This window comes from Micropterus salmoides, unplaced genomic scaffold (genome assembly GCF_014851395.1).
Source record: "Micropterus salmoides isolate LMB-PRFRI ecotype aquatic unplaced genomic scaffold, ASM1485139v1 Ms_hic_scaffold_22, whole genome shotgun sequence".
Classification (NCBI taxonomy): Eukaryota; Metazoa; Chordata; class Actinopteri; order Centrarchiformes; family Centrarchidae; genus Micropterus; species Micropterus salmoides.
Window position 1 is genome coordinate 11,370,201 of NW_024041373.1, and position 25,982 is coordinate 11,396,182.

At 40.1% G+C, this 25,982-nt stretch overlaps 2 protein-coding genes across 3 annotated transcripts; both read left to right on the forward strand.

Annotated features, from left to right (window-relative positions):
* The first annotated feature begins 71 nt into the window (after nucleotides 1–71).
* On the forward strand, nucleotides 72–14,988 carry mertka (c-mer proto-oncogene tyrosine kinase a). Its single transcript, XM_038737191.1, has 19 exons — nucleotides 72–343; nucleotides 1,386–1,701; nucleotides 1,783–1,883; nucleotides 1,973–2,143; nucleotides 6,113–6,199; nucleotides 6,305–6,420; nucleotides 6,501–6,690; nucleotides 7,375–7,523; nucleotides 9,696–9,831; nucleotides 10,820–10,961; nucleotides 11,553–11,641; nucleotides 11,756–11,851; nucleotides 11,989–12,069; nucleotides 12,156–12,248; nucleotides 12,366–12,484; nucleotides 12,600–12,709; nucleotides 12,822–12,981; nucleotides 13,675–13,811; nucleotides 14,189–14,988. The coding sequence occupies exons 1-19, from the start codon at nucleotides 256–258 to the stop codon at nucleotides 14,640–14,642; spliced, it is 2,835 nt and encodes a 944-aa protein (XP_038593119.1). The 5' UTR covers nucleotides 72–255; the 3' UTR covers nucleotides 14,643–14,988.
* Nucleotides 14,989–15,594: 606 nt separating this feature from the next.
* Nucleotides 15,595–24,864, forward strand: tmem87b (transmembrane protein 87B). 2 transcript variants are annotated; one of them, XM_038737206.1, is made up of 19 exons: nucleotides 15,595–15,781; nucleotides 16,755–16,815; nucleotides 16,909–17,000; nucleotides 17,101–17,235; nucleotides 17,326–17,376; nucleotides 17,562–17,721; nucleotides 18,004–18,065; nucleotides 18,996–19,179; nucleotides 19,279–19,378; nucleotides 19,509–19,602; nucleotides 20,298–20,369; nucleotides 20,972–21,080; nucleotides 21,224–21,282; nucleotides 21,371–21,474; nucleotides 21,580–21,653; nucleotides 21,762–21,832; nucleotides 22,024–22,076; nucleotides 22,182–22,212; nucleotides 23,006–24,864. In XM_038737206.1, exons 1-19 carry the CDS (start codon nucleotides 15,632–15,634, stop codon nucleotides 23,045–23,047), a joined length of 1,704 nt encoding a protein of 567 aa, XP_038593134.1. In that variant the 5' UTR covers nucleotides 15,595–15,631; the 3' UTR covers nucleotides 23,048–24,864. The 2 variants fall into 2 exon arrangements, with proteins under 2 accessions (XP_038593134.1, XP_038593133.1); XM_038737205.1 differs by lacking the exon at nucleotides 20,298–20,369 and adding an exon at nucleotides 19,957–20,028 and having other exon boundaries at nucleotides 15,596–15,781.
* The last annotated feature ends 1,118 nt before the right edge of the window (nucleotides 24,865–25,982 follow it).

Below are 25,982 nucleotides of genomic sequence, written 5' to 3' on the forward strand. Positions count from 1 at the left end.
GCATTTTGTCACTCGTCCCGCCTTCATGGGATCCCTCCTGTGACGTCGGGAAAAGTAAACTTTTTTTTCACCCTCCAGCTGAATCTGCTCTTGGGTCAACAAGTATCCACTCAAGCAGCGTTGAAGCCACTCTAGCGGGTGATGTTGCTTATTGTCGGGAGGTCCGGGCCCGCGCAGTCTGCTTAGAATAAAAACGGACTTTTTCAGACTGCTGCGAGACAGAAAGCAGCAGCAGTGAAGAGCTCAGATTTTGTCATGGCAAAGAAGTCAACTCCAGGCTGGTTTGGAGTTATTCTCTCTACAGCAGCGACCATAGCATTTATTGCGGCAAGTCTGGTCAGCGGTGAGTTGTTTATTTTCATGGAGGATGACTAACTCACTGTCCTTCAAAGTGGGATCTCAGACTTAACTAAATCAAATGCAGCGGTTTCCAGGGAGCAGTTCTTCTCTGCATGATAGGTTGCAGCTGGACGAGATTTAAATAGGCCTACTATAAGTAGGCCTGCGCATTTAAATAGCTAACACATTACAAAACGGCACACAAAATTGTGAGTAGTTATGGAACGAGGGGGGAACGAGACAGGAGCGACCTGATAATTAATAAACTGTTGATAAGTAGTTCCTGAATACCTCAGAGTGAAACACTGTAGCCTATAGATGGTAATGGACTAGAGGACAGACTGAGAGATAGGCCTACTTATATTAATCAGTCATTAATGATTAGTTCATAATCTGTGAATCGACACGCTGACCACTGTCTGAGATATTCAGGAACTACTTATTAACAAGTATTTAATCATCAGGTCGTTCCTTAGAAGCTACTCACAATTATGAGTACAGTATTGTAAAGTGTTACCACATTGCAAAGTTCTTAATATATCTAAAAATAAGTGAAAATAATGATTTGACGTTTTTGAATTGAATTGATTTGAAAATAATTTGAAAAATGTTCAGTGGATTCGTTGGTTAATGTTTCAAATGCCAGAAATTTTTTCTGTTTCATGTCATTTTGATTAGAACATTAATGAGTTTAGAGCTGTTGGTTGGGTGTTGAATAAGTGTGATGGGCATTTTTCACTAGTTTCTGACATTTTATAATGATTATCGATAGTGAAACTAAATGTCACACACCCATGCTCTTTGAATGCTTCTTTATGGTGGTTTTGTGAACATTGTGGATGTAAACACATGCCTAGTTCTGTCACTTTGGGTGTCAAATCTTTTATAAATGATCTAAAAGACTCTTGCAGGAATATTTGCTTTAAAGCTCAACATGATTAAACATGTTCTTTTGTGTGAAGCTCAAACCATATATTTCATTTAGGATGCTGCTGATGTTACACACAGTCAGTATGACGGAACCTAACATCTCCCTCTGTAAACAGCTCAGCACTCTAGGAAATTGTTGCACCGTCCTACCAGGACCTCTGAGCCCCATCTGATAGCGGGTCGCGTTTCAAGGGTTTATCTGAGCCCGGATCAGCTCAAACAGCTGAACTTTAAGCCCACCGTAGGAACCATCCTGCTCTCAGAGGGCCATGAGGCTAAATTCAACTGCTCCATCAACATTCCCGATGCCAGGCTGGAGCCCACCATTATCTGGGTGAGGAACGGCCAGGAACTGGCAGGAAACATGCAGGTTGTGATCAATGAGCTCCAGACCATCACGGACGGGATCATAACTCTCCTCTCCACTGTCAGGTATGTAACGTATGGAGGTGAAAAGCTGTGTGACAGGCAGATTACACAGTCTGACATGTGTCCTCATGTACTGTGTTACAGCATTAACCATGTGCAGCGAGCAGACGCTGGGGAATATCGCTGCAGACTGAGCATCGGCCTCAAAACGGTTGAGTCTCAGCCAATCATCATAGAGGTGGAAGGTGAGTTTCAACCTGATGCCACAACTGGGTACTTCTTGGGGCGTCTGCATTTTTCGTGACACTTTCACACATCTTGGTCTGGTCTGTAGGCCTACCGACATTTATCCATCAACCAGAGGACAGGAACATAACAAGAAACACACCTTTCACGCTGTCTTGTGAGGCGGTAGGACCTCCGGATCCTGTTGAAATCCAGTGGCTCCGCGATGGAGTACCTGACAGTGACCGTCATAACTCTCCCAGCAGCTACTCTGTGTCAGGTGAGACACCAACCACACAGTTCAGTTTTCTTTATCTCTCTTACACAGAATATGGGTTTCACAACGTGATCTACTTAAACACGCTATGTTCCTTCTCTGCTGTTCCTGTTGAGGAGGTGAAAGAGAAGTGTCAATGAATGCTGAGAATATGACTCAGCATAAGTCTGAATGTCATCTCAAATCAGGCAGAAAGAAGCTGAAGATGTGCTTTGTGGTGTATCACGCTACCAAGATAGTGTCATTCATGAACACACAGACTTTGTTCCTTTTTAGTTCCCTTAAATGTGTTAGAGGACTTGAAGAAGTAATTTCCTCTGTTAGAAAGACTTTCCTTGATGAATTTAAAAGTAGGCCGCTCCTTAAAAGTCTGTTTCATCTGTGTCAACTCTGCTTTTTAATCAAGCTCTATTTGTGGGTTTGTCTATGTGTTTTCCCGAATTAACAAAGTAAAGAGATCTTCTTTTTTTTAATAGAAGAACTTCTGGCTTGTATAAAAATTGTAAAAGTAGTACACTAGTAGTAACACACAAGCTACAGCTCATTAAACTTATGAATTTGTTTCACTTTGGTTAACGTCCTCCTGTGATGGAATGTGGAAACATTTGTCAGCAGAGTTAAAGGGACATTTGGCTCTCTGATGATGGTGACAAAGTGTGGAGCGGATCTTACACAGCTAGCATCACTTTGTTGGTGGTTTCTATTCTGCCTCGTCTCTGCTGCCTCAGCATCTGTAGTCTGCTTACTGCAATGAGATTTATCCCCACCATCAGTGTCACAGGGTCCACTGGGGCCTCCTGTTGCACTGCTTAATGGTTTACAGCGGTCATTCACGCATGGTCTTTGTGTAACACCGCTCTGCTAGCTGTACACTAAAGACAATGCGACACGTGGGAATAGAAACAGTAGATTCTGATTGACATTTTGGGAAATGCACTTATACAATTTCTTTGTCAAGAGTTAGATGAGAAGATTGGTCCCATGTCTGTATGTCAAGTATGTCTGTATGAGCCAGCAGTTAACCTAGCATAAACATTGGAGACTGGGGAAACAGATAGCCTGCTGTCCAAAAGTAACAAAATTTGGACCATTTGTCAGGTCCAACCAAGCCAGGAAAACCCAAGGAAGGTACTGGTCATGGTCATGAAGTAGTCTGTCACGTAACCACCCATGAAATGCATTGGATTATGCAAATAACATGTTAGTGAGCTTTAAAGTTGCTGGTAAGTGGATTTTGTTACCTTTGAACACAGCTAGCCATTTCCTCTTGTTTCCAGGCTTTATGCTGAGCTGTTAGTTGATACCTTATGTCTAACAGAAGGATAAGAGAGTGGTAACATTCCCCTTTGGCAAGAAAGCAAATAAGTGTGTTTACCAATATTTCAAAGTGTCGCATTAGGGCTGCAACTACTTATTTTCATGGTGAAAAAATGCCCATTACAATTTCTCAAAGCCCACGGTTTAAAATTCAAATTTCTTGCTTTGCCCAACCATCGGTCCAAAACCCAAATGTATTTAAGTTTAATAACACAGAAGAATAGAAAAACAAATATTCAAATTTCAGAAGCTGAAACCAGTGAATCTTTGGCATTTTTGAAAAAGAAAATTCTTAATTGATTATCAAAATTGTTGCAGATTAATTAACAACCGGGTAATTTTCAGTCGAGTAATCGATTAATCAAGTAACCATTTCAACACAACATCAAAGTAAATGTGTTTATTTTTCAGTAAGAAGAGTGGAATTTCCGTGTTGTACTACTACTACTAAGATTAACATGGACTTTTTTAAACATTATGTAGCATTAAATTTAGAAAAACTAGACCAATTGCTGCCAAAATGTCTTTTCAACGTGGACTCTCCCTTTATGGCCTCAGCTGCCTACTTGAAAGCAAACATTTGTTATTAGAAGCATAACCTTTCTGCTCTGTGTGCTCTAACCCCTCATTTTCAGCTCGCCACAGGCTAAGCACTCATGCTGTAGCCAATGAGTGGTGAAACAGCCCGAAGCTGAGGGGTTAAAGGTTCCGAGCTGTGCTTTGGTCCAGCATGTGCAAGGGCCTGGGCCGAAAGGGGATGGGGGGCTGCACAGAAAGTCTGTTCGGGGGTTGGCTCCGAAGACAAAGACCTCATTCACAGGACGGCCCACTTCCCTGCAGGGAGGGGCTGGACACAGAGGCTGGCAGGGTGCAGGCTGCTGGCTACTAGAGCTCTGTGCATGACCAAATATTGGCACAACAAAACAGTGTAAATCCACTCTTCTGCATACTAACCTCATGTATTCGATGATTCTAGGGCCCCTTTTTCCACTAAAGCTTGGATCGCATGATATTATTAGTGCTGGGTTGTGAATGATTTTTGGCTTTATTTTAGGAAAATCATTAGCGTGCACAGTCGTATTACTTGAAATCAGGGCTTCAGGGCTTCCTGTCTCAGGAGATCCATTTATAGTGGGACACAGGTTTGGTACATCAGCAGAAATCTGTCTTTTAATGAGGATTTAGACTTTAGGGTTGAGACACAGAAAATCTCTGACCTTTAATCAATACTCTACTGTAAATGTGGGCTGAGGATCCATTTATGAAACCACACCTGCAGCATAATCTACTTCTCTGTTGTTGTATATTAGCACAGTATTTTGGAAACACTTTACCAAAATACTGCTAATTACATGCAAACACATGCTCCCATGTTGCCCTGTCACACAGCGCTGTTAGAAGTAGCCTTGTTAGCCATACGTTAAGGTGGTTATGAGAGAAAGTCATATGTAGGGACAGCAGAGAAGTGGATAATGCTGCTGGTAAACATGTCACCACTGGAATCTGTAGTGCCTTGCATCATTTTAACATGGTCACAGCCAAAAAAGCAAACAACAAACTATTTATACAGCAATGTTTCAAGCTACCAGTGATGTGACTTTTTCTAGCGTGACTTTTTGTTCTTATGGTCGCCTTTTCACTTGGGTAAAATTATATAAGAATGACCAGTTGGGACGACAGTCAAACCTCCTCAGCCTCCACTAGGCTCCAACCTTCTGTTTGCCATGCAATTTGAATTTAGGTATGTGGTAATTACATTCGCACAGCTTGGCTGGAAAGGTGTTGTAATTGCACATTTCCTCTTAGAACTTCAACATGAGTACTGTGCAATTTTGATCCTTCTGATCCAAAGTTTATTTTAGATTTTCTTCCCCATTTGAATTTAGCTCATATAATTGATTCACTCTTACCTATTTTAAGTAAGGCCATATGTTTGTGCAAACAAACTTACTGTAGCTACTGTTTGTGTGAAAAGTGAAGCACTCTTTACCCTGGTGCTCCTGAGCACAGGGAGGAAAACTTGTGAGCTTGTGATATTCTGCAGAATGTAAACAACACATCCAAAGTTTGGTTCCAGTCATCTCTCGCAGGCTGCTCTATGATTAGCTTTGTGGAAAGCTTTCCGAGATAGAGACACTGGAAAACAGAGCACAAAAGGGACATTATTAGCAGCTGTCCCAGTCCTATTCAAACTGGGCAGACCTGTGCCTGTTGAAAGACAGGAATTGTGTGTCCAGGAAAAGGGAAGCAGTAAAAGGATTGTTATCACAGTACATCACACTGGAGAGGCTTACTGTATGACACAGAGCTGTGTGAACTTTTGAGGCATAATAAAGGCATGGGCCATCCCCAAATGTGTTTACACTCTCACTTCTCCATTGAGGCTTAAACTGCACTTTTCACCCAGATTTGCCTTTGACACAGAGCTAAATTTATTTATTTTTTAGTTAGTTTGTCCAAACCTAGAACCTGACAAGAATGTACCTGGCTGGCCTGTTCTTTGGGTTTTTTCCCCCCAGTACTGAAGCAAAATAACACCTGCGTTGAGGTCGATTTATCAAAATATTCAGCTCTTTCTTGACCTTCAGGATTGGTTGTTTTGAATTTATAAAGCATTGAACTGCTACATTGTCCTCTCCTATGTGTCAATTGCAGGTGTGGACAAGTTCACTCAGTTCAGCTGTGAAGCACACAATGCGAAGGGTGTCACCACCTCCAGAGAAGCACATATTAACATTAAAGGTAAATCTTTTGGTGGCTGTTAGACATAGCAAGAGATTTTTATGCTCTGCAAGTTGACAATGTCCGTGTTAGGGAGTTAATAAAGGTTTTTTTGTTGTTTTGTAGTGCTTCCCAGCCCTGTGTCAGATGTTGCTGTGGTAGAGAGGCAGTCCAATAAGTTGACATTGAGCTGGAGCCCTGGACATGATGGTTTCTCTCCACTAACTAAATGCCACATCAGGGTAAGCCTCACATCTGCACAAACAGAGTTGTCGCTTAATGTCCTCAGACAGATCCTCACATGTTCTCTGGTCTGTCCCAGGTTAAAGAGGTGAGTCGGAAGAAAGGGGAGGTGACGACCACCAGATTCGTCAACATCACAGTGCCGCCTTTCCATTGTGAAGTCCCTGGGCTGCAGGCTATGACGTGGTACAACATGAGTGTTTCCTGCAGCAATGAGGTGGGAGCCTCTCCTGTCACCATGTGGATCCAAAGCAACACCACAGAGGGAGGTGTGTGAGTACTTAAGGATGAATTCTGCAGGTTGAATTTTGCTGGCAGTTGGAAATAAACCAACAGATTTGGGGTGCAGTTGCAATCAATCCAAAGCACATACTCATGTTTCTGGCTGTTTGAATTCAGAAGGCTGAGATTGTATTTGACTTAAGAACCACCTGTGTATTTAGAAGAACCTCTGTGTTATGCTCCTGCCTCCTTCTCACACTAGCAGGTTTCAGGAACGTAGCACTATATAATTAGCCTACTAGTTTCCCATCCAAAATGCGCGTAATTTAAGCCTCCTCGCAGCAGAAGCATGTAATGCACAACTGCACTACATGCAACTACCCACTTAGTCCCCAGGTCCCCTTCAGAAAAATGTCTTTATCCACTAAATCTCTGTTGCTTTCCTGAAAGGGTCACATAGGAAATAGGAGTGGCCTCACTGAGAAAATACAGAGTTCTTACTGGGTGGAGCTGCTTTCAATTTCCTTCCTAAAGCCACCACGGGGGATATTTTAGTTTGAAGATTTGGTAGTCCGTGATGACATACCAAACTGTAATCAAAGATTTCAGTGGAAGGACAGCCTTACTTTCTCTTTTAAATTCTTGTTTTACAGTTTGGCATTTTATATAAAGTCTCTTGATTTTGTTACCACTCTCAATGATTTCTTTCCCATTTCTTCTGACACTCACAGTGCCATCCTTTTATCCCCGTAATGTCACCGTACATATGTACAATGAGTCGTCGCTGGTGATCAGCTGGAAACCTCCCCCAGAAGACAAGATAAATGGCATCCTGCGTGGTTATGATGTTATTGTCAGATCTGACACAGAAGTGTACAAGGTGAATAATAATGTTTTACTGATTTTTTTCTCGTTTATGTTGTGGTAGCATGATATGAAATTTGAAAAAGGGGAAATAAAATAAATACATATAAACAGATTTAAAGTTGGAATCACCGATTTCAACCCCAGTTCATTTCCTGTGACTGCTTTACAATAAAAGCCAGGTTTTTATGAATCAACAGCTGTAGGAAATGTTCATCCCTAGTAATTCAATTCAGCCCCAATATGGTGTAAAGATAGTAAACAGCAAAAAGTACAGTACATGCATTGTTTCTTGTGTGTGGAAAGGCAATCTGAATCCAGTACCAGAATGACAACCAAGAAAACTATACAGAAAGGGAGCTGGAACTGTTGGAAAGCTAGTAGCAACACGAACTACTAACATGTGCTCACGTACTGGAGACACATGAACATTTATTATGGTATTGCAATAGGTTGTAGGCAACCACTTTCATATTTCCTACAATGTTTTTTTACAGATCTATATGAACATACATACAGTAGATGTACACACAAACACACATACATATGTAGGTATGTACACATAGTACCAATAGAAAACTGAAACATGACTTATATTTAGATATACTGATTATGTGTATGTACTTAAACTACATCTGACACTGCATCTAACAGCGTATGTATGTCTTCTACAGATATAAAAGTGTGCGTGTGCCTATACTTCCATACATACGGTGCATATTCTACCCTATACCGTTGTATATTAAGTAATATGAATAATAATTATGCTATAATTCATACTCATATTTGTGTTGTTATCTGAGAGCTGATGTTTTTGAAAATTTGCGATAACGATGACTCATGTATGACAAATATGAAAAGAATGAGTCTCTCATTTTGGGAATATGTGATCCTCCCTTTGTCCTGCCCACTAAACCAGAGGTCAGCTTCCCAGTTATCTATGAACAATAGTTTTTTTCCACTCCTCTGAAGAATCAACAAGGCAGGGAAAGTAAATTTTTAGATACACTCTTAAGAGATAGCACAGTTTATTTTAATAACAACCTCTTTTTTTGTATACACCAAAGGTCCGGCGCCTTATTCCACGATGCTGTTTGTGTATCAATGTGCTTCTGTTGCTGCATTAGTGCTCTCCTGTACAATAGTGTGTTTCCTGTCCTTCCTGTCAGTGTCATAGTTAAAGGAAGTTGATGGTGTGAAGTTGGTAGTGTTCAGTATTTGGCCGTGAGTCATCACAGACTGAATGGAATTGGAATATAACGGGATGTGTACGAAATGCACAAATATCCTAATGCGTTGTCCAGTCAGTTGCTGATGTCATTACACACAAAGGCTTTGTAAGCAGTGACTGGAAACACAAAGGCACAAAGGCAACTGGTTTAATCCTCAGACTCACCTGATGTATAGTAAAATAAATAATTAAAACTCTAAACCAACTACCGTAAAAATTACAGGAGTCATTTGTTACTACTACTTGCTCACAATTTTGTGTGTTTCATGGTAGAAGCCATGGGGACGTCATCTTATATAGAATCTGAGGTTGATTCCCATATTTGTTGTTGATTTTCTGTTAAACCACAAGTTGCCACAGACATAATATACCATTAATCATGGGTTTAGTGTTCCCAGTTTGACTGTCAGCACATTGGCAAAGCAGAGGAACCCCAGATGGTACGGCGGAGTGTTTTGAAATCTGGTCAGTCACATGTTCCCTCACAGTGCAGCACATGAGCTTATCAGAAAAGTTAGTCTCCTTCCCTTTTTCGAGTTTCATTGTATACAATATCGCCAGCCTACAGTTCCCTGTAGGTCTCATATTGGCTGCGTGAAAACAGCCTTAGGGGACTTTTTAAATGGCATTTCTTGTTTGTTGAGGTGCACTAAGTGGAAAGCAGAAAAACTACATAGTAGACATAGTGAGAGAAAGGACATGACATGCAGAAAGTTGTTTAACTGGATATAATGTTGCACAAATGTACAAGCTGTTCCTTTGCGTGCAGTTCTACTAGAATATCCCCAACATATTATCTCTTTTCATGGACTTCTCCTTCAGTTTAATGACTTGCTGTACCACTAAAAATGTATGTTCTTCTAAAAGGTGAATCTTTCTCTCCACAAAATATGCTTTAGAGTGGAATTACTATACTAGACAAAATCCACATTTAAATGTTTTCTGTTGTTATTTCAGATCCACAGTGACACTGTCATGACCTTTGTAGCTGTGAAGGAATTTAACACATCCTACAGTGTGGAGGTGGCTGCATGCACGCAGGCAGGGAGCGGCATGGTCAGCCCGCGAGTCTGGCTGTTTGTGCCAGGGAACAGTAAGCTGCTCTATTGATTTATCTCTTCATCTGGAAACATTTAACTTCATAATCTGGCCAACAAAGTTCAGCTGATGTATTGTGTCATACTAGAATAACATAACTGCCCAATGCATTATAGTATTAGTAGGCTCTATAGATGGCAATGTTGATCGGTCGATCAACTACTTTGGTCCAGATTGAAATATATAAATATATAGCAACCATGGAATGGATTGCCATGACATTTGGTACACACGTTCATGCTCGCCACAGAATAATTTGTAATAAATTTGATTCCATGACCTTTCATCTAGTGCCATCATGTCAAAATTTCAACTGTCCAAATACCAGCAAAACTAATGCCATTCCCATTAACCTCGGCTGTAGTTTGTGTTTAGTGCTAATTAGCTGAAACTAAGATGGTGAACATGGCAAACATCAACATTCTAGTGTTGTCATTGTGGGCATGTTAACAAGCGGATGTTAGCGTGTAGCTCAAAGCAACACTGTGCCTGACTACAGGCACCAGGGGGGCGATCACAGCGTGGCTGTAAAGTCTTGCTTAAGTTGAGTCTAGTTTAAGATAGAATGGCCACAATTTAATAAAGCAGGATTATCTTGGACTTTTTCAAAACAGACAGACAGTTTGGAAACTAGTTAATTGTTTTCATAATGAGGGAAACTTAAATACATTGATTGACATGCAAAATGTAATATCCTGCTTTACTAAATTGATTAATAATATAATAGTAGTAATAATAAAATAACAGTTATGGAATAAAATTCTGAAGTTTACTGACAGTTTGGACAGACACATTGGGGATTTATTACATGTCCTTATTGATTCACATTGAAGCAGCTTATCTATGGACATGCAAATACACTGAACTTCATCAACATTGGCCTTGGTAATATAACTCAGACAACTAATCTTGAATATTGGATTCTGGATATCCCATTTGCTGAATGTTGTTTTCTAAACTTTCATTTCTTCTCCCTATCTCAGAATCAGTCGTTTCCCCGTCGTCCAGCCCTGACACCGGGGTTCCAGACTCTGTCCATGCCGTGCTGGGCGTGGTGTTTGGCCTCTGTCTTCTGTTGCTTATCCTCTGGGGGGCTATCTGTGTACGCAACAGGACTTGGCTTGGGTATGCTGACAATCTAACCCCTTCTGTGTAAACACAGTGTTGATTTAATTACCAAACTTGCTCCAAGTATGATTGTCTTATCTTTGAAGTTGTACTGTATTTGTGACCGATATCTTTGCATGGTTTGTCTTTACTTTGATTTAAAATATTTGATGGTGTAGTACATTTTGTATTGGCGCCCGGGGTTGTTGGGTAATCAGTAGTATACTATAGAGGACTTGACAAACTGAACACTTCCGGACTCGGTTAATAAAAGATCGTTGCTTCCTCTTAATCACCTTTGTCTGCACCTGAGGTCAGTAATAACTGTGCAGCTGGTGAGATGGACAACAACCAGCTGTCCATTCTCTGGAATTCATTATTATGAAGTCTGTGACTCAGTCTTACCACTCAGGATATGGATAGGAATGTGTCACAGGCAAGAAAACAGTATCTGGGGGGGGGGGGGGGGTTGACAACTCAGAGGGCTTCCTCACTGTATGCCCACCTCTTCAGTTAAATCTCAGCGTGTGTATGATAACCAGCTGTAATGGGGTGAGCAAGAGAATTAGCTCACTGTTCAGCATTCCCGGTTTTTTTCTCCCCCTGCAGGCGGGTGTTTGGAGGTGGAGAAAAGCTGCAGCCAACTGTACAGTACACACCCAAGAGATCCTACAATCGATCAGCCATAGGAGTCACACGTATGTTCTTGAATATTACTGTGGGAAATGAACATGTATGTAGTAGACATTTATGTTGTCCTGCTAAAGGCACATTTTTAAATACACAATAACTTGAGTGGTACCTGTCTGCAGTTGGGAACCTTGGTGTCAGTGATGAACTCCAGGCCAAACTTCAGGACATGATGGTCTTGAGGAGCTTGCTTTCCATAGGGAAGGTTCTTGGAGAGGGTGAGTGAACAGTTTCATTTTGGGAAATGTGCGAACATAGTAAACATTGATATCCACAGTTGTTACTAGGTTAATACAGATAATAACACTGGCTGTGCAGAGTATGACGTATGTATGATTTGGTTTAATTTCATCAGGTGAATTTGGCTCTGTGGTGGAGGGACATTTAAGACAACCAGATGGGACGTCAGAAAAAGTTGCTGTGAAGACAATGAAATGTGAGTTTTCTATTAATACAAGACATCTTTTGATCATGTATAAACTATAAAACAAGTAGAAATGGCAGAGAATTTTTCTTCAACAGTGGATAGCTTCTCTCAGAGGGAGATTGAAGAGTTCCTGAAAGAGGCGGCCTGCATGAAAGATTTCAACCATCCAAATGTCATCAGACTGCTCGGTAGGAGTAATGCATTACCTATTTAAAGTATTGAAAAATCCAACCACTCAGATCCTCTGTCCATTTTCATTTGCACATCCTTATATTATTTGGTGTGCATTGACTTGTCCCCTTTAGGTGTGTGCTTGGAAGTAAGCCCAGGAAATTTTGCCAAACCCATGGTCATCCTGCCATTCATGACATATGGAGATCTACACAGCTTCCTGCTGCGCTCACGCCTGGGAGAGAATTCAGTGGTAAGACTTCAGCCAAACATTGAAATACATATATTAAAAGATAATGTATTATGATTAGATTAAACAATATTAAGTAAAAACTGTGATTATGTTGTGTGTTTGCTTTTTTACACAGTTCCTGCCTACTCAGACACTTCTGAAGTTCATGGTTGACATCGCTTTGGGTATGGAGTATCTCAGTGGTCGTAATTTTCTGCATCGCGACCTGGCGGCTCGTAACTGCATGTATGTGGCAAATACGAAGATTTTTACAGTCATTTGAAGATTAAAGGCGTTAAGGGTAATTTTGCTACTTTAGGAGGTTTATCTGACATTTTCTTTTCTTTTTTTCTTACAGGCTGCGTGATGACATGACAGTGTGTGTCGCAGACTTTGGGTTATCTAAGAAGATCTACAGTGGGGATTATTACAGGCAGGGCAGAATAGCCAAAATGCCTGTAAAATGGATTGCAATTGAAAGTCTGGCAGACAGAGTTTTTACTGTAAAGAGTGATGTGGTAAGTACTATCTCCTCCTGTCTTCTTTGCATGACAAATATGTGTCAGAGAAAAAGTACACTGCATCTCTTCCAGTAACTACAGCCACTGTTTTATACTGAGCTGTCACTAAAAGAAGAACTGACACTCATCTACACTCTCTCTTTCGTTTACTACTGTCTGTTGTACTAAAAACCTTTAAAATCATTTGTCCAAAATCTACAGAGAGCAGTCAGCTGAACTGGGTAATTACTCAGCCTTCCTTTTAAGGGTTAGGTTAAGGGTTTCTTGTCTTTGTCATATCATCAGTGTGGTAATTGAGACTTTTCCCTTCTTTTTCAATGTTTCCCTGCTTTTGCAATTTTAGGTCTCTAAAAGATACATTGTAGGTTACAATCCAGTTTCCTGTTGAAAAACAAAAAGCATTTTTTGTGTTGTTGGCAAAAAGACAGATATGTTTAAACCCATACTGTCACGTAAAATGAAAACCAAAAATGAAATCTGGAAATGAAAAGAGAGGCGAAATACATTCACAACTCACACAATTTTGCAAATACAAATGTAGTCCTTTTGAAATAATTTTTATCCCTTTTACAGCACATTTTAAGGGTTAATCTACAATAGTCATATTTAGATAGTAGTGCAGTGTGGTGTGCACTGCAAGTTCTTCACATGATGAAATTTCATCTGATGTTAATATTTTCTGTCATGCAGTGGGCATTTGGCATTACCATGTGGGAGATTGCTTCGCGAGGCGCGACGCCTTACCCTGGCATCCAGAACCATGAAATCTATGACTACCTTCTTGAAGGACACAGACTGAAGCAGCCAGCAGACTGTTTGGATGAGCTGTGAGTGTTGACACAAATGTGGAATTTGGGTTTGATTAAGTTTGGAGGTAACCGTATCAGAGTCAAGATAGACTTTAAATGGAGACTGTAAAATGGAAGCTGGTTTGTCTAAACTTTGCATGAATAGGTGTAGTTTTGAGGAATAAAATAGGCCTAGAATTTCATATATTAACAATTTTAAAGATATAATGCAAGCTTTTCACAGAAACTCTTTGTTACTTATATATCAGAGCTTCTGTTCCATTAAACAACCCCCCTGATATGTATGCAACTAGAAGGTCACCACTGCCTTCTGCCTACCAAAATGAATGTCTCCAGTTGTGTTAGCTGTATTCTCAAACAAATGTGAATTATTTCCTTTATTTACTTGCATCTAGGTATGAGATCATGTACAGCTGCTGGAGGGCTGATCCTCTGGACCGACCTTTCTTTCCCCAACTGCGAGAAATGTTGGAAAAGCTCACAGAAAAGCTTCCAGAGTCTTTCAGCAAGGATGATATAATCTATATTAACACCAGCTTTCCTGAGGATGACCCTGATGGAGAAACACTTTGTGCAGAACATCCTTTGTTCAACTCTTCACCTTCCTGCAGCCATCAGGCAGCAGAAAATTCAGTAGTTACTGCGGACATTCATGGGAGTCTGGAGGATGAGAAGGATGAGGACGACGATCGTTATGTGGTGGTGATGTCCTCTGATCCTTCCCTGAGATCTCCTGCAGTGGACACTCCTCTTTTGTCAAGTGATGCTTTAAGTCAAGCAAATGGAGACATGGTTACTGAAGTGGCAGCAATGGATCACAGCTCGAGTGACACTTCTTTCTTACTGTAAAGATTGGTACCCAGCAGATCAAAACTGTTACTGTAAAACCTCTGTTGTTTAGTACTAAACATTATGCCTCATTGCACTGGGAGCACCTTGATATTTTCTGATGTGGATTGTAGTATTGTTGTACAAGCAGTTTTGCTTTACATGGCCAGCCATCATGTCAGTTTTAGGAATCCAAACATTCAACATGTACATCATAAGCTTAAGATACACCGAACTGTGAAATTGTTTTTGTGGAAAAATTCACATTTGTTTCATTGAATTTTGTGATGTGTGTGTAAATACAGAAATGTACATTTATAAAGTAATCTTATAAAATACATAATAAAAAGATTTCTTCAAGACTTCATTTAAATGGGATACATTTTTGCAAAGATTCACAAATGAGGCAGATATAATAACAAGACATCCATAACTAGAGACTAGGATCATACTCTAACTCTAAATCTATTCAGTAATAATTCCTGGTAATATACTGCACATGGTTAGTGCAAATGTAGTAGATACTGTAAAGGTGTTTCATTAGAATTGCATAGGTTCGTAATTGAGAATAATAACAATATAATAAATATGTATATTCTCAGAGTGCAGTGTATAGGTATGTCACAGTATGTACTGCACTGTGTTTTGTGGTGTCAATAACAACAAATTCAAGTATATGCCAGTAACGTTACCTTAAAAACTGTCCTGGTCAAGGTCACTACAGGTTTGAAGTTTAACTTATAAAGGAACAGCTACTTCACCCTTGTCTGCCACACCTTTAATTTTGAGTAAGCTTTACTTGGTGTGGTGAAACAACGGCTGATAGTCATCCTGCTGATCTAGCAGGAATGCCCGCATACGTCTTTGTTTGTTCTTTTTTCATACGAAGCAGTCAAACTCCACGATGGTGTTACAGGTAGCATCCATAGGTAGCATCAGACTGAGATTCCTCCTCCAGCTGATGCGTTCACGGCGCCTCCTGTTGGTGAGTGCTAACGCCCACAACGAACATGGCTGCTGCAGTCAAGATGAGGACGTGGAGGTGTCCGGGCAGTGGAGTTTTCCATCCATTGGCAGTCCTTTTTGTAGTTTTACTCAGTGCCATAAATGCGGTTGTTGCAGCGCCAGAAACAGGGCTTTGGAAAATTACAGTTGTAAATGTGAGTATCTTACTGGAAACACTTAACCTATTGGATAACTGCAGCTTCGGTTAGCTAACATTAGCTACATTAGCCTTGTTGTGCTCGCTATCAGCTGTGAGTGTGGTGACTCCTGGTGCTGTGGTCCTGGATCCTGTCCTGTTTTATTGGTACCGTGTTAACCACTCGTGGCTGCGACTTGCTATTCTTAATAGATTTGTGTGTCTACCGAAGGAGCACAGTATGTTGTTAACTAATTAGCAGCTAACCTTGTGGAAAAAGGCTTATAAAGCACTTTAAGGTTAGCCGTCGGCTAATTAGCTGGCTTTAGCTTAACAGCTGTCCAAAGACTATTGCTGATTAGCTGAAAGAAACCATAATATTTATCTGTCCCTAACCCTACGACTATCTCTCGACCAGCACAGTCCACATCCCAGTCTGAACTGTGTGTCCAGGTTAAATTAAAGTACTTAACTACTTGAGTAAAATGTACTTAACTTCCGTCCTTTATCACGACCCCCTTGTTGTAATAAACATGGAAATACACCCTGAACCATGATTTGCTGTAAAGTACTTTACTGCAGCGGAGTACCTCCTCTTATTTGTAAGTAACGTAAGGCACAATTCCCAGACTTAATTCAAGGAGTACTAAAAAGCCTTGATCAATAATTTAAGTAGTGAGGAGTTTCAAATAACCTTTGTCTCTATATCTTGTTGCAGTATTAGGTGTGCTGAGGAAAAGGGTGCAGACTGGCGAGGTCACCAGTCTGTCATAGATCACAGACAGACACATTTCACACCTATGGACAATGATACAGTCTCTGATTCACCTTCTTTTTCCTGTTCACAAACACAGAAAGGGTCCAACCTGATTGGGTTTGAACCAAGGACAATACTAACCACTGAACCTGCCTAAATGATTAATCAGTTCACCAAACTAATTATTTCATCAATGAGGAAAAAATGCTCACAAACTTCATTTACTATTCCACAGACCTCGAGGCCACTGCTGTTAAGGAAATCCATGTATAAAGACACTGACATTGAACTGAAAGGTAAGACATGGAAAATGTGCTCATGACCTATCACAGAAATTGTGCCACTCTTTGTCCTTTGTGTTTATCATCACTTGTGTCTTTGTTGTGTAGTTGTGGCTTTTAGCTGCCTTGAGGAGGTTGACTTCACTATTCAGTGGTATTTAAAATACTACCCCTGTCACAATGAATTCAACAATATTGAAGTAAGTGCTTAAAAAAAACTTAATGTCATACACATTAACAGACAGACTGTCTAGACTTGATTGCTTATGAAGGCTGAATTGTGACCGTCATTGTCTGTAGGAAATGTATGATAGAACACCTCTGAGTCGGGGGGAGAGCCTGGATCCGAATCCCCTCGGAAAAGGAGAGTACATCAAACACAAACACAGTCCCATAACATGTAACAGCGGACTACGCTCCTTTCCAATGCTCAAAGTAGGTTTGTTACATTGCTGTCATCAGCATAGTCAAACTGGTTACATCATTGCATTTATTATCTCTCAACATCCAGTAACTGTTTTTCAGAAAGCCAAGGCATCTCCACGTCCAGTCAGTCAGTCAGAGAGTGAAGCACCAGTAAGGAAACTTAAATGCTCTTTGGTTTTAATAGACTAGTGTAAATTAAGGTTTGCCACTAGTCAGTGTCTTTACTGATCATGTGTTTTGTTAGTGTGCTGTTTCTTTAAATAGTTTCCACATACTCAGTATTAAAAATATTTTTTTTAAGTGATAAACACTGCATCACTTTTATAATACTGCAGGAGGAAAATGACACTGAGGAGTACGACAGCAGCAGCACGGTGACGAACAACAGTGTGAACACAAAGGACAACGTCATAGCCACCACGTGGAAGGATGGGCCTTACCTGCTGGTTGTCAAGATCGTGTCTAGTAAACAGGATGCCAACTGGAATTTAACAGGTAAGGATTTTTTAAACAGGAAATTACATCACAATCAACTAATATACTGTGTGGCCGGGAAAGAGGAACATTATCACCCTGCATTAATTTAATGATGTTGAAAGCGTGGATGTCTTGAAAAGGCTTCTGTAATCAGAAGCGGGCTCATAAAAGCGATGCTGTTTTGCAGCCGACGCTGAAGTGTCAGATTTCAAAACTTGTCAGCACCATAAACAAATTCTTGTTATTCTTGATTTGAGAAACATGCTTCACTTGTCTGATGTCTGGATTTTGTTTTTCCAGTTAATGTGGTGATGAAAGGCAGCCATGGCTACATTTCTATCACAGAATGGCCTCTCATGATTGTAAGTAGATGACAAGGAATCAGCTTTTCTGATTTATGTTAGAAACATTAATTACTCATTTGTGAAATGAATGTACATTAATATTATGTACCTATTCCTGGCTCTAATGGAGAGTTGTAGTCTACTGTTTTGGATTTGCAGATGATAGGACAATACAGAGTCAAAAGATTCATCTAAAATACAATTAAACATACAGTTGTAGCTCTGGTCAGCTGTGGATTACATTTCATAAAGCCAACGGCAACATCTGACTACATACATAAAGACATCCATCCGTCATCAACCGCTTATCCTGCGTACAGGGTCGAACATCGGGCGAAAGGCGGGGTACATCTTGGACAGGTCGCCAGTCCATCAGGGGCACACATAGAAAAACAACCACTCACATTCACACCTAAGGGCAATTTTCAACCAATTAACCTAGCCTGCATGTCTTTGGACGGTGGGAGGAAGCCGGAGCACCCGGAGAAAACCCACGCGGACACGGGGAGAACACGCAAACTCCACACAGAAAGGCTGGGACAACCGGGGTTTGAACCCACAACCTTCTTGTTGTGAGGCGACAGTGCTAACCACTGCACCACAAAAATAAAAAATGTGGTGAATAATTAAGTGCAGAACTGACTACAACATCACATCACATGACAAAAGGGTGAAATGTACAACTGTGGTCACTACTGATGTTTCAGATGTAATTGAAAAGTAACATTTGAAACGCAAATGCCTTTGAGCTTCACTATATTGAAGTGACCTACGGCTGACACATCCAAATCGTGCTGAAGCTGAATACGTAGTCAGTCCTCTGAAGAGAAAAAAACAAGATGTTTTTGGATGAACTGTGCTGTTTTTTCTGGAATTTGGTTTGCAGCTAATTAAGCACAACTGCTCCCATATGTGTTTATAGACTAATCCCTCACTGTTGGTTTGTAGTTCTACATGGTGATGTGCATAGTGTACATCCTGTACGCCCTGCTGTGGTTTATCTGGGCAGCGTGCTACTGGAAGGATCTGCTGCGGATCCAGTTCTGGATAGCAGGGGTCATATTCCTCGGGATGGTGGAGAAGGCCGTCTTCTGTGCCGAATATGAAAACACCAACGCTGTCGGCTCTGCTTGTGAGTGTCCGCAGATCATCACAAAAATCATCACCTTTTTCATGTGAGATAGTAAGATGGGTTTGTTTGTTTTGATTGTACTGTTACGGTTGCCTTTAGCTCCAGGCTTGTTGATCTTTGCCGAGCTGGTCTCTGCCCTCAAGAGGACTTTGGCTCGGTTGCTCGTCATCATCGTCAGCCTTGGTTATGGCATTGTAAAGTACGTCAACATATATCTGCACACACGGCTACTTGTTTCTTATTTCAAAAACCCTAAATTAATGTACAAACAAAATTAGGCAATCCAACTTTTACATGTTCTTTGTGTTTACATGTTTCTTTTGTTTTAGGCCTCGACTGGGGATAGTAATGCACAGAGTTGTGGGGCTCGGAATCCTCTATTTTGCCTGTGCTAGCATTGAAGGTGTCCTGAGGATTACTGGGGTGAGTTGTGCTCTCTGATTATTTATTTTTCCTATTTTCGATCAGTCAACATTAACAAATGCACGTCAGAAGTTAAATTTCAAATTGCTTATTTTTATAAAAGATTCATACAAACCCAAAGATATATTGACAACAAAAGCAAAACAAATACCAAAATAAATGAATATACAATGATCAAAACTAAACTTAAGTCTGACGATCATTGAGTCATTGTTGATTGTTTATAACCTGATGTGAAAAAATAAGCAAGAGTATTAGCAGTGTTAAAGCTCTTTGTTGTCGAATTGTGTTTTGAAGTAAAACTCGCATCACAATTTGTGTATTGTCTTGATTCGTTCGGGGCCAAAAATCAAGGGTCGAGACAATGGCCCCGTTCTCATTACAGAAATTGTTCTGGCTGTGTTTGACTCCTGCGCCATCTGGTTCATATCCTTCCAGTGTACTCAACAGCACCAATAATTTCACGCTCATGTAACAACAAAGTGGGCATATTTGTTAATTCATTGAGCCCGTGTAATTTGGAGTGTTCTTACCTTTTGGGTTGGATGATTTGGTATTATCCTCTTTGCACTTTGGTGAATGATTCTATATTTTACTGGCCGTGCTGCCTTTTTATCTCCTATCCAATCTATGATTTTTCCACCTCTTTCTCCTCTTCCTTGTGTCCTTTGGTCCTGCTCCATCCTCCCTTCAAGGCGAAAGACTCTGACTTAGCCCTGCTGGCCAACATTCCCTTGGCTCTGCTTGACTCCTCTCTATGCTGGTGGATATCCTTTTGTGCACCTACAACCTTTCCCTGTGTGGTCCCCCTCTGCTCCTCACCTCCTCCATTCACACGAGTCCAATTTAGACCAGGGTGGAGGTTCATCTGCAACTACCTTATTCCTTTCACAGAAGAAGAAACAGACACGCATTAATCATTCATCCTTTACTGAAATTTATAAAAACTCTCTTAAAATCCTCCATCCTCACTGCTTCTTTTCTTGCACAATCAATTACATTTTGCTATGTCTTATGTGAATTGGTAAAAGTGGTTGATTTGCATGCCAACCCACCATCCTTTACAGGTGGTCCAGTTTAAATATGATATATATATATGGGTGATGGGTGTCCATAAGATGGGCAGTATGGATAAAGTGCTCTATTACAATCTATTTAATGTAAATTTGATAGGAGGAAAAGAGTTGTTTGTATAAAGGGGTGGGTGTACCTAATAAGTTGGATTGTATAAAATAAGAAAAAATAAGGCAAAACATGGATTATTATCTACAGTATACACTTACATGTAGAGGTTATAAGACCCCATTATTCATTTGTAATGTGGTCTCTATGCTATGTGTGCCACATGTTTACCTTGACTGCCACTAACATCTTTGTCAGCCTGGCACAAACCATCAAGACTCTGAAGCTGAGGAGAAACCCTGTCAAGTTGTCTCTCTACAGGCACTTTACAAACACACTAATATTTGCTGTCATTGGTAAGTGGTACAACTACACTTGCAAAAATAATAGAATATGCCGCGCTCTGTGCCCACGCTCATGATTTGTGGTTATTTGTATGGAGTATCCCCAGGAAACGGACCAAGAGCACCATCTCAGACCTTTCCCTTTTCTTTTACAGCTTCCATCATTTTCATGGGTTGGACAGCAAAGAAATTTCGGCTAGCAGATTGCCAGTCTGTAAGTATGCTTTGGCATAATTCGTCAGTAGTAGCGTTACATTTTACATTTACATTTTATTGATAATTGGACCTGTTTTTGTGTGAAGGACTGGATTGAGCTGTGGGTAGAAGATGCTTTCTGGAGGTTCTTGTTTTCCGTCATTCTGTTCGTCATAATGTTTTTATGGAGGCCATCTGCAAACAACCAAAGGCAAGTAGTACATTAGGGCTACTGAATTTACCAACATGAGCTGAATTGGACACTGTCCTTTTCTTTGCTGGTTCATTATAAATCGCATAATTTCAACGTCCACAGGTATGCTTTCACACCTCTCATTGACGACTCTGACGATGAGGAGATTGAGGAGTTTGTCGCCTCTACAAACTTTGGTACGGTAACATGCAAGTGTTATTTTCACCCAGAATGCTGCAAACGGTTGGAGTCTAATAGTCTTTTTGTCTTTCTTTACTATGTTTTGTCTTCATTTTTTTTCACAGCTGATGGCGTAAAGTTGAGAGCATCTAAAAGTGAGACAAATGGCACAGCAAAGCCTGCAGAAACGAACCCGGTCAGTAACACAACTGCATACTTGGTTTGGAATAGTTCAGTATTAAGTAGATTAATCCGGTGTGGTTTATTAAATATTAAGCATCCATAATAAGAGCAGCTGTCCAGGTTTAGGAAATGCAGCCATACAAGTGTTACACATTTCAGCAGATGGCAGTATTTACTTTTTTCCTTCCTCTTTTCTTTGTACAGGATGAAGACTTGAAGTGGGTGGAGGATAACATTCCTAGCTCTCTTGCTGATGTGTAAGCATCCTATCAAATTTATACTTATTAAACCAGCAAGGTGTTTTCATATAAGGCGTGTGTTATTCTAACGGAGTCTGTCTTTCATCCTGTCTGTCACTGCAGAGCTCTACCAGTCCTGCTCGACTCAGATGAGGTATGAATTACATTACTTCAAAATTTACAAAACAGGTTATTTCTTGTAAGAGAGACAGTTATTCTAGATATGTGGAGATGAGTAACTTTGTACAATAACAGTGAGAAAGAAAGCATTGCTTGATAATGTTAGGGGTTACTTTTGGATTTGCTGTATTAGTGTGGATATGGGGACTTAATGGGGATTTTAGCCACGTTTGTTTCATCAAGCACATACTGACTGTTTACCCAACCCCTACCCCAAACAGGGATCAAATCATAGCTTAGCAATTGTAAGTAGGCACAGCAGGCCTGTCATGCTATAGATTTCTTTGCATCCAAATGCACACCGCTTTGCATGAGCCGGTGTGCAATGAGCAATACTTTACATTTAACGAGTAACTGCACCCAGGATAAATATTTGGCTTGCCCTGCCAACTAGTGGTGACAACATGCTTTTTCCACAGCCTGTGCAGCGGTGATGTATCATAGACCTCTAGTACCATGCTATTTTCTCTCACAGCTGGGGATGGTCATAAGTAAAGATAATTAGCCAGATAGCTGTAGCTGATAAAATGAGCTGCCAAAATTCTGCTTTTTTCTACATCTGTTGTGAACTGCTGTGCGAGAATGGAAAGAATGACTGGCGTGGCTTATGGGGACAGGGCGTAGCAGACCCTACTGTGCATCCTCTACAGTCTGAATAATAACAGGAAGTAACATTGGCTTTCTGAGAATTTCTGTCTGAAAGTAAAGGTTAAAACCTGGTAGCCTGGACAAAAAAATGTAATTTAAATTTGCCTATTATTTCACAGGAAATCATGACAACCAGATATGAGATGTCAAAGCTGGAGTGAGGCAAAACATTTCCAGCCATCGGCGGATATGGAGGGAGAACATAGCTGCTGTCCCTTACTCTTCAGCAGGGTCTTCAGGATTTCCAGTCGGATGGTGGGTGGAGTGCCATTTAGGTTTTTTTTTTTCAGGGGAGCTTCCCGTACAGCTGCTACTTTGCAGGGTGGAGAGGGGCACAGTTTAGGGGGACCTCTGCTCGTTTCTTCGTGTCCTCATCTCCTCAACAGCTAAGGACTCTACCAGAGGAAAACTGTCTTTTCACTGAAGTGGTTGACTCTTTTCCTGATATGATCTGTTTGAGCCTTTCTTTCCAAAGAGAATGTTTTATTTTAAATTAAGTGCTGTATTTATTTCTGTTATGTTCATGTGAACTTATTTTGTCAGAGTTAAGAACAGTGGGCCTCATGCATGAACATACTCTCATAATATATGTTAAGTGTCTTTTGTGAGGGTATCTAGATATTATTGGTTGGTTGTAATAAAATAAGAGGCTTATGATGGGGGGGAGGATCTCAGTAATGAAGACCTAGAATAATTTATCTAAGCTATTTTTGCAGTCAGAAGAGAGAGAATTTAACTTCATTGTCTTTATTGGTTTGTTTCAAACAGGATCTTTCTTTATATAAATATATAATTGTGAAGTTTGCAAAAGTTAAGGAATTATATCAAAGGTATGTATCTTTCATGTCACTATGAGTGTCAAAAGTACACTTTTTTTGTTGCCAGCGTTAAAATCTGAGACTAGACAGCTTTGAAAATTCAATTGCTGATTTTCAATAGTACTTGTTGCTCTTATGCACTTTGCAAATCAAAGCTGTGCCTACATGTAGTTCTTGTATGAGGCTCAATCTGTTCAGACAATTGAGAACAATATGTATGAAAGTGTCGTTCAAACTTCCGTGTGTGTGTGTGTGTGTGTGTGTGTGTGAAAGCACAAATGGGTGATATGTACAATTTGAATTTAAATGTAACTGGGTTCAGTAAGGTAGAATTGGGGTTTACAGTCATGTGTTGAATCTACTGTGTGTGTCGGCAGGCAGGTTTTGTGTCTTCAGCAATATGCTGTATGTAAATGTTAAAATGGAGTTAATTCATTATTTATTTGCGTTTCAAGTGTACTTACAAGTTGTTAAAGTGTGTGTGTCCACCTGTGTTTACTCTTAAGTGTGTCTACAATGTGTGCTTCCATTTTTCTTAATGCTTTGGGCCCTGAACAATCTCACAATCCATTAGGCAAATGGCAAACTGCAGCTTTCTTCTATTTGTTTGCTTTATGTGCTTATAAAATCGGTCTGTTGGTTTCACATATACCATAATAATACTAACATTCTTTCAAATAAGTCTTAATATATTTATTAATTATTATTTTTGAAAATGGCGGGCCTGGTGTTTTTTTCAGTGTAGTTTTGGTGTTGGAACATTGTCGTCTTCAGCACCAGTCGATCACTTGGGTTCATAATGTCACTTTGTCGGTGTTGGAAACCTAGAATAATTGTGTTTATGATGGCAAGCTGTCCTTCTGTTATAGAAAACTGCATACACCTGCAGTGGACCTCGATTATTTGTACAGATGGGTTTTGGCTGATTCCTGTTATTTCATAATTCCACAGGTGGAGAGGTGTCTGGATAATATGACTTTTTTGTCACTGGTGTCATGAAGAACTGAGCTTGAACTTTTTATACCAGCAATTTTCTTCTCTCTTCCTTCTCAGGAAGTGTGTATGCTCAGATTAAATATTAATCGAATACAGGAGAATGGTTGTTTCCTGATCTATGATTTAAGTGCTGATTTGGCAATAAAAATAAATATTTAACTATGGTTGTGATTTTGCTCAGTTCAGCTTATCAGCTTATTTTTTAAAGCTGTCTTGCGAATACCAGATGCAATAGGAAATAGGAGAAGAAACTGTTGAATGAATGGGCTTTTGTGTGGAAAGTTATGATGAATGATAATGAAATGCAGGGACTGAAATTGTGAGAAGAGAGTCTGAATGAAGCCCAGTCACTGAAAATATAAACCCTGAGTTTTCTCTGAGGCCATTAGCCCTTAATAGGCTTGTGATTAAGAGGGCTGAAGCAACATAAAATCCACAAACATGTTTGTCATATTCGACATTACAAGTTGTTTTATGGAGACCGAACTAGTTTGAAATTAATGCCATTAAGAGTTTATACCCTTCTCAATTTAAGAAGAATGTTTCAATCCTGCTGTAAACATCTGCTACAGTATTTGGCTTTAGAGATCGAAAAATAAGAGCCTATATACCTCAACTGCAACTACGCAATAATAATAATTTTCTGCAATTTTACAACTGTTTTCTTGTCAACCCATCAAATAGGTTTTCTGTTTAAGCTGATAAGACTGCATCGAACAGTATTGGATGCATTGGTATCAACCAAGTGTCATTATTATGGCAAATTATAGGCCACTTAAAAGTCAGAGACAAAAGCAAACCTTTATTTTGCTTTCCTATACACTCACATGTTCCTGGATTTCTTCCAAACATTTATCCCACATGAAAGATGATCCACAGACAACCTCTCCTCCCTCCTGGATGATAAAAGTAGGGCAGAATTCCTCTACAATGCCTTTCATTGCCGGAATAACCTACTAGCAACACACCATACCACTTTTCTGTTTGAATGGAAAGCCACAGGTTGAAAGCATTTCTGCTTTTTCCCTACAAAAGTTTTTTTTTGCCTGAATAGGTGAAGTGAAGAGTTGTTTTTAGGAGGATACTGTATGTCATTTGAAGATTGTTTCCTCCTTTTATTAAAAAGGCACATGTGACCAGGAGCTTTTTAGTCCGTTTCCAATCTAACCTGTCGTTACATACTGAGTTACTATTGTTTTTGTTGAGACCGTCAGATGTGTCAATGTGATTTTCTTTCTTGGGACGCATTTTTGGTGTTCTTTAGCCACTTGTAACCACTGTC